The sequence below is a fragment of the Mixophyes fleayi genome, chromosome 2 (genome assembly GCF_038048845.1).
Source record: "Mixophyes fleayi isolate aMixFle1 chromosome 2, aMixFle1.hap1, whole genome shotgun sequence".
Taxonomy (NCBI): Eukaryota; Metazoa; Chordata; class Amphibia; order Anura; family Limnodynastidae; genus Mixophyes; species Mixophyes fleayi.
Genome location: NC_134403.1, coordinates 201135496 through 201148720, shown reverse-complemented (window position 1 = coordinate 201148720; position 13225 = coordinate 201135496). Strand labels below are relative to the sequence as shown.

Here is a 13225-nt window from a genome sequence, read left to right as displayed (position 1 = left end):
CTCTAAAATCGCGGCCATCAGACTTGAAATCTCCTCCTCCACCCACTCTTCCGCCACCCCCCTCCTCGCCCTTCCTCCCCCCTCCACTCTCCCACCCTCTCCCCCCAGCCACCAACTCCTTCTTTCCTTCCGCCCCACCTCGGGTGAGGAAGTCCACTCTCTCATTTCTTCTTCCCCCCCTTCTACCTGCCCCCCAGGACCCCATCCCTTCTCACCTTTTTTGCTCCCTTTCCACCTCCACCTGCTCCCACCTCGCTCACCTCTTTAATCTGTCCCTCTCCATCGGCATCTTCCCCTCCGCCTTTAAACATACTCTCGTCTCACCCACTCTCAAGAAACCCAATCTTGACCCCACTTCACTCTCTAATTAGCGCCCCATTTCTCTTCTCCCATTTGCCTCCAAAATACTCGAGAGACTTGTCTGCAACCATCTCTCCACCTACCTCTCTGAACACTCCCTCCTTGACCCTCTCCAATCAGGCTTCCGCCCCCTCCATTCCACTGAAACTGCCCTGGCTCAAGTTACGAACGATCTCCTCTCGGCTAAAGCCATGGGCCACTACTCCCTCCTGATTCTCCTCGAACCCTCAAAGGCCTTTGACACCGTTGACCATCCCCTCCTGCTTCACACCCTTCAGTCCATTGGCCTCTCCGGTACTGTCCTCTCCTGGTTCACCTCTTACCTTGCCGACCGTTCCTTCTCTGTTTCCACCTCTGATTCTCTCTCCCCTTCTCGGGGTCCCTTAGGGCTCTGTCCTTGGACCCTTACTATTCTCACTATACATCTCTTCTCTGGGTGCACTCATTAGCTCCTTCGGCCTCAAGTACCACCTTTATGCTGATGACACTCAACTCTACCTTTCCTCTCCTGATCTCTCTCCCTCCCTTCTTTCCAGGGTATCCGCATGCCTCTCTGCCATCTCCTCCTGGATGTCCTCTAGATTTCTTAAACTCAATCTTGCTAAAACTGAACTCATTGTCTTTCCTCCCTCTCGTACCTCCTTCCCCTCTGACCTCTCCATCACTGTTGACAACTCATCTATCTCCCCTGTTCCCCAACTCCGCTGCCTAGGTGTCATCCTCGACTCCTCTCTCTCCTTTGCCCCTCACATTCACTCTCTCGCCAAATATTGCCGTTTCCAGCTTCGCAACATTGCCCGCATTCGGCCCTTCCTCTCCCAGGATGCCACCAAATCTCTCGTCCACTCTCTGATTATCTCCCGCTTGGACTACTGCAACCTTCTCCTTATCGGACTCCCCTTAGATCTGTACTTAACGCCGCTGCTAGGCTTATTTTTCTCTCTCGCTGTTCCACCTCTGTATCCCCACTCTACCAAGCCCTTCACTGGCTCCCGTTCCCCTACAGAATCCTTTTCAAGCTCCTCACTCTGACTTACAAGGCCCTCGCCAACTCCACTGCTCCCTACATCTCTAACTTTATCTCTATTCACACTCCCTCCCGCTCACTGCGATCGTCCAACGATCGTCGCCTCTCTTCCCCTCTGATTACCTCCTCTCACGTACGTATCCAAGACTTCTCCCGCGCCGCTCCCCTCCATTGGAACAAGCTCCCCCGCTCCATCAGAACTTCCCCTAATCTGTCCTCTTTCAAACGAACATTAAAAACCCACCTTTTCCTTAAAGCCTTCCAGTCTCATGCCTAAACTCCCACCGGTCGGCTACTTCTTTCTCATCCCTTCTTCCCTTCTCCCCCTTCCTCCCGTCTCTCCGTCTCATCCATGTGTCTGTCTGTCTTCCCCTCCCTTTAGATTGTTCGCTCCTTTGAGCAGGACTCTCCTACCTTCTGTTTCCATCACTTTTAACTGCGCTCTCCAGCTACTCAGCTCACCTCCTCTCAGTCTCTCTGCTCTGTCTCCTCTCGCTTCTCTCCGCTCCCCTCAGTGACTCTCAACCTGTCATCCGTGCCCACCCTCTTGGGCCATAGTTACCTGCCTGTACTCACTTTTCCCCTCCCTCCCTCTCATGCTGTGCCTGAGCCCCCAGAGTTATAGTGCTTACTGTTACTTGTACTGTGCTGTTTCACCTTGTACTGTGCCATTGTTTGTCCTTGTACGGCGCTACGGATACTTTGCGGCGCCCTATAAATAAAAATTAATAATAATTTATAATATTACATATAAATACTACTATATTTCGACAAATGACTGTTGCAACTACCATTAATGTGTACTATTTTACTAGTGTGCGTGTTTGTGCGACTGTATGTAAAAGACTAAATACTGTTGTTGCCACGTGTTGCAGCTGCGTACGCCCTTCCACGCCGTAGCGTACCGTACGCATCTTTTCAAACAAAGACAACCAAGTTTGCTCGATTTTAATTGAAATGACTTTATCCAATATGCTGACTTCGACAAATCTTTGGCGCAGGAAGAAGACCCTAAAAGCAATTTTGTTAATGATTTGGGTTTAGCCGTAAGAGAGGCGTTGGACCTCCCTGAACCGGAGGATCCTACTCCTAGAGACAGAAGTCTCTTTAAGAAGGCCAAAAGGAAGGCTATTCGTTTTCCCCCTTCGGTAGAACTCAGAGATATTGCAGAGGGAGCCTGGAAACAGCCTGATAGAAGGTTCTCTCTTCCCAGAAAGTTCCCTTCCCTGTATCCATTACAGGAGGAAGATGTGGCCCGCTGGGAGAGTATTCCTAAGGTAGATATTCCAGTAGCCCGTTTGCCCAGACATACTTTACTACCAGTCCCAGGTTCGGCAACTCTGCAGGATGTCAATGATCGCAGGGTGGAATCCCAGTTAAATTCTATATTTGTGGCTGCGGGTTCTTCCTTTAGCCCCACATTTGCTTCTGCTTGGGTTGCTAGAGCCATGGAAACATGGGCAGACCAACTGGCAGAGGCCTTACAGGACTCGGATTTACTTCCTCTGGCTTTGCATCTGAAAGAGGCATCGGAGTACCTTTTATGAGGCGGCTCAGAACTCAGCGTCTGTGTCCTCCTCTGTTCAGGCTGCATCCATTTCAGCAAGAAGAACGTTATGGCTGAAATCCTGGGAAGGAGATTTGGAATCAAAAGTCCATTGAATCCATTCCTTTTTCAGCAGCAGGTTTGTTCGGGCCGGAATTGGATACTATGATTTCCCAGGCAACAGGGGGCAAAAGCACTTCTTTGCCGGTATTCTCAGGTAGGGGCAGGACTTCTCGGGTCAGCTCCTTTCGTCAGCCCTTTAGAGGGGACTCCTGGCCTAGAGGACAGTCATTTAGAGGTAGACAACCAAATGCTCGAGGCTCCTCAGTCAGGGGTAGATCCTCGTTTGCGGCTAGGCACCAGGCCTCTAGGACACAGGAGAAGCCTGCGTCCTGACGACTACTCTACTCTGCCAGAGGTGGCGCCACGGGGGGAGACGTCTGTCTCTGTTCGGGAACAGTGGGCAGCGTCATCCCAAGGCACTTGGATTCAGGGTATTATAGCAGGGGGGTACATGTTAGACCTGCTGGGTCCGGTACCACATTGGTTTTTTTTGTTACACCTCTACCCTGAGGGCGATCAGGAAGTCAGGCAATACAAGTTTGTGTCGCCTCTTCTTTTACAAAGTCATTTGCAGCCTAAGAGTCACAGTGGGGTCCTTCCATTACCAGAGAGGTTGGGGGACGGTAATCTTGCTCCTTCGGCTCCAGGGACCTTGGTCGGTCCAGGAATCAGCCTTACCAATAAATGTTACAGTTGTAGGCAATTCCTTTAGCCCTTCGGGGGGCCCAGTCCCTCCTTTAGGGCCACCCTGTCAGAAGTCAGTCCAACAATGCCACGGCTGTGGCATATGTCAACAGGCAGGGAAGAACCAGGAGTGCAGCCGCAATGAAAATTGCAGCTCAGATTTTTTGTTGGACAGAACAATAGATTCCGGCAATTTCGGCGAAATCAAATGATGCTGGGGGAGTGGTCACTCCATCCGGATGTATTTCAGTCTCTAGTTCAGAGGTGGGGTCTTCCGGATATAGATCTCATGGCCTCCAGACACAACAAGAAGGTTCACAGGTTTTTAGCAAGGGCAAGAGATCCCTTAGCGGTGGCAGTGGACGAAATGACGATGTCTGGTTCCTCCGATTCCCATGCTTCCTCGCATGCTCAGACCAGTAAGGCAAGGGGGTCTTCCGATAAGATAAGGATTTTGTCTTCCGCCACGAGACGACCTCCTTCTTCAAGGTCCCCTTCAGTCACCAAAATTTTCCTCAGCTCAGTTTAATGGCATGGTTGTTGAAGCTAGCCTCTGGAGGGCTAGGGGTTTTTTCCTCTAGTGTAGTTAACACTATGATGCAAGCTCGAAAACCAGTTTCGGCTCGCATCTATCAGCGGATTTGGAGATCCTATATCAGATGGTGTGAAAATAGGTCATATCACACGTCTTCCTTTCGTCTCCCTCGCTTATTGGCTTTTCTTCAGCATGAGCTGGAAGCAGGTGTTCGGTTAGGTTCCCTAAAGGTTCAGGTATCTGCTCTGTCAGTCTTTTTTCATCGGAAATTAGCGGAGTTACCAGATAGCAAGACTTTTCTTCAGGGAGTCTTACATATTCAACCTCCCTATGTTCCACCTACAGCACCATGGGATCTTAACCTGGTACTGGACATGCTTAAAGGGCCTCCCTTTGAACCTTTACCTGAGGCAGATTTCAGGTGTTTGACCAGGAAGGTTGTTTTTCTTTTAGCAATTGCATCGGCACGTAGGGTATCTGAATTGGGAGCTCTGTGTTGCTGGGAGCCATATCTGGTTTTTCATGAGGACAGAGCGGTTCTGAGAACACTCCCCTCCTTTATTCCAAAAGTGGTGTCCTCTTTCCATTTGAACCAGGAAATTGTAGTTCCGGTTTTTTCATCTTCTCACTCTGATCGGCAGTCTATGAAAAAGTTAGATGTGGTCAGGGCTCTCCGTATTTATGTCAAAATAACATCTCAGATTAGATGAACCGATTCTCTGTTTGTCCTATATGATTCTAACAAAAGAGGCTGGCCAGCCTCTAAACAGTCCATTGCAAGATGGATTACGGCAACTATTAGGCAGGCTTACACAACAGCTAACCGGCCTGTGCCGGAGAGACTTACGGCCCATTCCACCAGATCGGTAGGGGCGTTGTGGGCAGCGAGGAATGGGGCTTCTGCTGACCAGCTTTGCAGGGCAGCCACCTGGTCTTCTGTCCACACATTTACCAAATTATATCAATTTAATGTATTCGCATCCGCAGATGCAGATTTCGCTCGTAGTGCTCTGCGAGCGGGGGTTTCAGAGCTTTAGAATGTCCCCATGGTAAGCAGTGTCCCCCAGACTGGATGAAAGAGAAAAGAGGATTTATATACTTACATTAAATCCGTTTCTCTGATTCCGTCTGGGGGACACTGCGATCCCTCCCTTCTGCTTTTCCTCTGTGTGCTCTTGTTTGTTTGACCCTTCTCCTTGGGGGCTTTTTTAAATTAACTGGGGGGGAGGGGTCTGTCAGCAATGCTAGAAATTAACTAACTAGGTGCCAACTCCCATGCTCCCCTTCACACCCCATGGTAAGCAGTGTCCCCCAGACGGAATCAGAGAAATGGATTTAACGTAAGTATATAAATCCTCTTTTTTGTGACTACAATAATGCTACAATACACGCTTGAATCTACCTGATAAACTTCCAGTTAATTTAATATTGTTACATCTGGAACTATACAACACTTTATAGTTCCTTCTAAATCTTTAGTTGAGATGAAAATTCATAAAGAGATTTTACTTATTGGGTTTAATGTAACTTTCCAACTCTATGGAATTGAGAGAATATGTACCTTTCATGCTCTTAGGAAACCTCTTTAACATGCTAATATTAGAGAATCGCCTATAGAAATGGATCCATGTCATCTGTCATTCATGCTCTGGTCGCACAGAACCTTCCCACTCGTTGACACCCTAGAAAATCCCTCTACCAATCACAAGTACCTCCTTCACAAACCTCATACACATACAGTAAGCTTAAGAAGGAGATAACTTGCAGGTTATTGGTGGATGGGCTTAGTTTAAGGCAGAGGTACTTTTGTGAACAAGCAATTATCGGAGCATGACTGACCACTCTTGCATGCGCTCACTTCTATGCCAATTAGCTTGCCGTCAGACAGATTAATAACCATTTCATCTTTTAAACTCTATCATTCCCCCCGCCCCCCTCTTACACATCAATGAATAAGCTGCATGTAGATGTTTATATTGAATTAAAGTGTTCCATCTTCTTTTGGAAAAAATATGTATAATTGAACCAGGGTAACCTGCACATTGTAAAATGTGAGATGTGTGTTAGCTAGCAGAACACTGATTTTTCTCTCTTTCCATGATCACATTTTCAAATTATAAACTAAAGAGGAGATGAAGGCTGACTAGAGTCTGACTACCTTATATTATTCATCAGTCTGGATAGGTCACAGCTACAGATGAGTGACTTTATCTTGTAGGATGCAAGTGACCCCTCCTACTTGTGTGATTGCTAGTGAGGACAGGGCTGCAAGTGACATGGGCAGTGTCATGATGTAAGTAGGAGAAGAGGGAGCATGGCAATGATGGAAGTACCTGTCATACAGTGGTTTCACATGCACCACTGTATGAAACAAATGCTGTATCTGATTGGGGTTGTGTATTATTTGTTTAACTAAAGACAACCTTTGTTTTTCTTTTCTAAATCCAGCTCTGATGCCTGGGTATCATTCTTGACTCCCCCCCCCCCCCCCCCCCCCCCTTTCACAGTCAATCTCTTGCTCAATCCTGTAGCTTCCAGCTCTGCAACATCACCCGTATCGGACTCTTCCTCTCCCAGGATGCCACCAAAACTCCACTCACTGATCATTTTTCATCTTGACTACTGCAACCTTCTCCTTGCTGGCATCCCCCGCTCCCATCTTGCTGCTCTTTGTGCTGTACTTAATGCTGCAGCTAGACTTATCTTCCTCTCTCCCTCCTGCCATCTCCGGTTGCCCTTTCCTCCTTTCTGGTAACCACATCACACTCCCTTGTCCAAGATTTCTACCGTAATGCTCCCCACCACTGGAACAATCTCCCTCGTTCTGTCAGACTATCCCCTAGGCTTTTATAGTTTCAAACGGTCATTGAAAACCTACCTGTTTAGAAAAGCCTACCAGTCCTCCATTTCACCATGTAGCATACCTCACCTTCTTTCATCCTCCATATCTGCTTCTTGCCCTCAGATCTCCTTACATTGGCTCACCTCCCTTGTGTCAACTGTTTGTCTGCCCCATTCCCTTTTTAGATTGTAAGCTCTAGTGAGCAGGGCCCTCTTCTCTCTTGTTCTCATTACCTATAACTTTTGCTCACAGCTACTCTGCACACTTCCACATTGGGCTCTCTGCTCATTGACTCCACTCCTCAATTTTCTTGCACCTCCTTCAGTGGCTCTAAACCTGTAAATTGTGCCCACACAGGTTTCAGCCTGCCCCTTTGTACTCCAGTAGCTGTGTTGAGAGTTGTACCGTTATTTGTTTACTGTATTGTACCGTTTTGCTGTTTGCCTTCTTCATGTGGCACCCTATAAATAAAGGTTAATTATAATCTGCATATGTTTACAATACTAAAATGTGAAGAAGTGTTTTATTAGACTATATGGTCTTGTGGCGGTGTACTTTAAATTGAACAGAACACCTAGTGAAACCATTTTTCTCAACTATTTTCTATCCTTCAGATGAATTCGTTCCTTTGCTTTTTCTTATTTGCGGTACTCATTGGACGTAAAGAACTATTTGCAGCATTTGGATTTCACACAACACAACCCACACTTATTGGTCTGATGATTATATTTCAGTTCATCTTCTCTCCATACAATGAGGTAAGCTTGCATAATAGTGATTGATATGTTTTCCAAATATGAATAGGAGGCACCTTAACATTCAAAAGGATATATGTAAAAGAGGTAGATGTAATACCCTTAAAAGAAATTCCATGTTTTTTGCACACTTAAGGGCCTGATTAAGGGTTCTGGCTGCTCTAGGCTAATGCACCAATAGCGTGTACCCCCTGCAATGTTTACATTCATATTCAGTAACAAACAAAATATCATTCTCCTCAGGTACAACAACCAATTAATGCACATAAGGAGCAATATGTTGACATTCAGCACATCCTGTAAGGCATATATCTGTGACTTGTTAATGAATATTCAGGTGTTATGTCCAGGTTTCAAATTCTTTTACTTTTTCTTGCAGCTTTGATTACCTGTTCTCTCTCTTGCTTGTACTTGGGGTCCTGTTTTGCAGAAATTATATTATAATGCAAACCGTTAACAAAACCTGAATAATTACCCTCTTTAATTCAAACACAATACTCCATTATGGCCTGTTAAAACTACCCCATAACACAGGCATATATAGACCATAAAATGTATGAAATTGTGTTGTCAAAGAGTTATAATCAAATACTAATGTCTACCAATCCCACCTGACTAGTATTTAGCATTCTAGTGACCATTGAGAACAGAGACCATGCATGTAACTGCCACACAATAGAGGCAACAACTCTGTGCCAGCCACACAATATAGAGATCATCCCTGTAATTGTCACACAATGCAGAGATCTTCCTTGTGATAACCAAACAATATAGAGATCATGCCTGTCTTCCACAAAGGTGCTCTATTCTTTAAATACCTCTCTACAGCCATTTCATCAGCCCCATTCTGCAATTTCTGCAGTCCCCATCAGATATTTTTACAGCCCCCTTCTGCAATTGTATCAACTCCCCCCACGGCCATTTTCATGTGACACAGCACCTGTCGCTTACCTTCCTCTCGTTGATCAGGTGCTACTCCTTTTCCTCTCCATGTTGATTGGAAATAGGACAGGCAACCTGACAGCAAATACAACTGCTGTCAGCTGCCTGTCAGTGTGTCTGCGGTCTGTACTTAGTCTGGTCTCACAAGATGTGGTAATCTCACGAGACCAGACTTAGAACTGCGGCTGTACTGACAGATAGCTGACAGCAGTTGTATTTGTTGTCAGGTTGCCTGTTTGCAATAGCAGCTGTTGGGGCTGCCCCCTTTAGATCAGGGGCGGCCCCGATGTCTGCCAGCCAGCACCTGCCGCGCATATTAAAAATAATTGGGGAGAATCTAATTCAGTCGGTGCTGCGCCACCCCAGGATCCTGCGCTCCAGGCTGCAGCCTGATCAGCCTATTTGTTGATCAGGCCCTGGTACACTTGCTATGTTTCTCATCAATTTGGTTTTTGATTTGCCTAATCACAGCCACAATCTGTTGGTGCCTTCTTTAAGCCAGTGCTGTTAGTGTAGCGAATTAAGTTGTCCATCATAAATTGGCTACTTGGTGTATATATTAATGTCATGGTCACTTGTAGCATTAGATAGATCAACTTGTTTTATGGCAATTGGTCCTTTTTTTTTAATTTGGCTGTTCTCTAAAATGTTTTTGTATGTCTTGAATCTAATTTATATGATCTCCTCATATAGGTCCTCTCATTCTGTCTTACTGTTCTGAGCCGGAGGTTTGAATTTCAGGCTGATGCATTTGCCAAGAATCTTGGAAAAGCAAGAGATTTGTATTCTGCCCTTATTAAACTAAATAAGGACAATTTAGGATTTCCTGTTTCAGACTGGATATTTTCAATGTGGCATTATTCTCATCCTCCATTACTGGAAAGACTGCAAGCTTTAAAAGGGGATAAGCAGAATTGACAAAATGTCAACATTTACTTAATGGAAATGAACTTCACACAAAAGAATCAATAGGGTGTTTTTGTCCTCTCATCACTTATGATTTAGCATAATAAATTGCAGACTTAAAATTCTAATTGTATCACTGATACATAAGGGGGCATTTTAAAGACCTGCGAAGGAATGTATAAAAATGTACATTATGTTTTCGTAAAAGGAAAAAAAAAAATCTACTTTTAATTGATTATTTTGTATTGGTTTTTTTTTTCGTTTTTTTTTTTTCATATGGCCTTATTTTCTTGTTTAATTTTTTTTATTTAAACTGCAGACTATTAACAGAGGTTGTTCTGGTTCCTGTGGAGATAAAACAGGATTGTTTCACAGTAATATGTGAAGCAATTTTCTTTTTCTTTGTAAAATTAGCTGGGGCTGGACTTAGTTTTTCATTTGTCTTTACATTGCAGATCAAATTGAGAATATGTAAGGTTGATATTAAAAGTTCTCCATATCAACTGGATGTTTTGAGACCCAACTTTTTTTGTTTTCATCAAAATAAAACTTACTTGTGTTTTCTTATCATTCTCGCACTCTGTTCTATTTTAAGCTCTACCACCCTTTGGCTGTTGGAAGTTTTAAATACATATTCATTTAAATTTGGATTATAATTATGGAATCCAAAGCCATTGTTTAGTACTGCTTTATGTTAGTAGTGACTTATCAATAGCGCAAATAATAGAACTTCAAATTAGAAGTAACCAACTATTGATGAGATACCAGCATACTTGAAAATGCTATACAAAAAATATAATCAAAGGTTCCTTTATCTGCGCTCTCTAGTGATTATGTATGGTGGTGCAGCCAAGTAGGAAAAAAAAGGAGGAGGGGGGGGGGGGGGTGTCTTGAACTCACATGCAATGTAGCAGAATTAAAAAAGAAGTTTCCCTGGCACAAACAGTGAATTAGGGAAGAAAAATATGTTGTGACCAACAAAGGTTGTATGTGAAATAAGTTGAAATACAACATAAAAACAGTGCGTAAAAAAGATTGCATGGGATAAACAGCACAAGGGGAAGAGACAAAAATAACATGACAAGGGGGAAGAAAGGGGCAGGAAAAAAGGACTGAAGTTGACAGGTGTCAAATGGTAATAGACTAATGTCCTTTGACTTTAGAAGTTTGCACTAAAGAAAAGTGCTAACCCCAATGATTGATAAAGGGCATTCGGGTAGAAAAGTCAGTAATTAGTATTCTTCAGCTGCTTCATCTGTGTGGTTCCCTAGCCGATCTGTGTAGCCTCTTACACTGCATGAGGTGCTCACCTTACTTTGGTCAATCCAATAATCGTAAAGGTTTGTAAGTGTTGGCCAACATTCTTCAGACCTGTTGGTGGAGTAAATGATAAAGGTCTTTAGCAGCAGTTTGAGAATGAATATAGCAGTTAGGTCCTAGGGTCCATCAGGCTGTTTGTATCGGCCACGGTCGGGTCCCAGCATATAAGCTATGTCGTCAGTGGAAATAATAAGTGTGTTTAAAGAGTTCCTTCCAACTTGTTTCACCCACAAGTGGATAACGGATATTTATGGAGGTGGGACACACACTTTCCTTTTGAACAATTCAGTGATGATTAGCCTGATGTATTACTGCCTCTATAGAGCTTGAACAAGGAAAAGGGAGATATTATCAAGGGGAACAAGAGGGAGACAGGAAGTTAAACAGAATAAAAGCGAAACATCTGGTGAACAAAAGCAAAGTAGTAGGGGAAGGAGAAATCTGATGAAGTCGCGAAAGGTAAGTAAACACTTTATGTTGGTCAATAAAATAAAACATGACTTGGTTATTTAAGCAGAGTTGAAATTAATATTATAAAAATATATAAATAATGCAGATTTGGGTAATAGACATAACAGACAGTGCTCTATAATGGTGGGATATAAGAGATTACGTGTGATCCTAAATGTTGTGGATATTCTAGTATGCACATATCCACAGACGAAGTGTAAGGTAAAGGGAAGGGGATAATAAATGCAGAGTAAGGCTAGGTACACACTGAAGAATTTTCCGACCAACATATTATCTACAACGACTTTACTTTCGACCTAAGGTCTGATCGCTCGGACAATTAATGTGTACACACTAGTCATGTTTTAGATGATTAACGAAAGACCGACCGTCAGGGCAGCGACTTTTCACAGTCATATTGTCGAGAGCAAAGATTACAATTTTGTACACACTGAAACGACTTACGAGGTCCATGTAATGATATCCCCAAGAAATTAAAATAAAGAGCAGAGCATGTTCAAGAATTAATAATATCCCTGCTGGTCAATTCAAAAGACTTCGAACCTGCACTCAAAGGGACACCTTTCTAAAACAAAGTGAAGAACAAAAAAAAAAACATTTTTTGGAAAGGAAATATGAAATAGTGGTACAAGAAGCTCTTGAAAAAGTGAAGTTGCAAACAATCCATAGAACCATCTAAAATGGAAACACTATCCCCAAGTTCAACAGCAACACTAAACCATTAGAAATTGTATATAGGAAAGCAAGAAATCTTCAGAATCTCCTTACCAGTAGATATATACCTATACTTGAAGAAAAAAAATAGACAACCATAATAAAGGTGTTTTTGTTTTTTTTTTTTTTTTTTTCTTTTGTAACAACTGTATGGGATGCTGGAATAAGTGCAAACCTACCACTAAACCCAATACAAAAATTACATCAAAGGCTAATAAAGAATCTTTTTACATTAAAACCCCCATGGATTGTAACATAGAGGATGTTATATACATGTTGGAGTGCCCATGCGGACTCCAATATGTGAGTCGAACCAAAAGGAAACTAAGTCCGCATAGCAGAACACATTAACAATATCAAAAAAGGACTTGCCACCTCGCAGGTCTTATTTTTTCAGGTATGTTCAATAGTTTCCACCCCAAACCATATAAAAAAAGTGAAGGTAACACGTTTTCTTCATACATTCGTTAGCACGTGTACGTTTGTTCTCGTTCGCAGCCGCACGTAAACAATTTTTTTGAAACTTTTTTTTTTACAAGAATACACTGACGAAGGTTTCTAATTAAAATGGCAGACATATGCTGTACGTATTAATGCAATAGACACCTGCTATTGCTTTACCACTAGAAGAACCTAATTACCAAATGAGTGACATGCGGACACCACACCTCGTGGGACTGGTACAGGCATCAGAAATTAACATACACACATCCCCAAAGGAGTCGCAGCTCAAACTTTTGGCGGCAGTTCGAGGATCGATCTTAAATTTATACACACTACATGATCATTAGATGGATTGGTCAGAAAATATTAAACAGTACGACCATCCAAATGAGCCGACAAGCAACACTTTGGGACTACTTTTGACCATCATGCCACTATACACACTAACCCGACTTCCGACTGAATGGTCGTATGTCGGCTGATTTGCCCGAATAATGGACCAGAATGCTCCAGTGTGTACTCAGCTTTAGAAAACTGGATAAGGACTAAAGGTGGTGCAATAACGTAATGTTGTCTAACCGACCAGAGAGAGCAAGTGGGTCTGTATATGATGGCA

The 13225-nt window shown here is 43.5% G+C and overlaps 1 protein-coding gene across 1 annotated transcript in view; it reads left to right on the top strand.

The window, feature by feature from the left end:
- ZMPSTE24 (zinc metallopeptidase STE24) overlaps nt 1-10230 on the top strand; it is a 31450-nt gene extending 21220 nt beyond the window's left edge. Inside the window, exons 9-10 of the mRNA XM_075195329.1 lie at nt 7672-7815; nt 9448-10230. Of these exons, the coding sequence (XP_075051430.1) occupies nt 7672-7815; nt 9448-9672 (369 nt within the window). The 3' untranslated portion in view covers nt 9673-10230. The remainder of the gene's footprint in view (nt 1-7671; nt 7816-9447) is intronic.
- The last annotated feature ends 2995 nt before the right edge of the window (nt 10231-13225 follow it).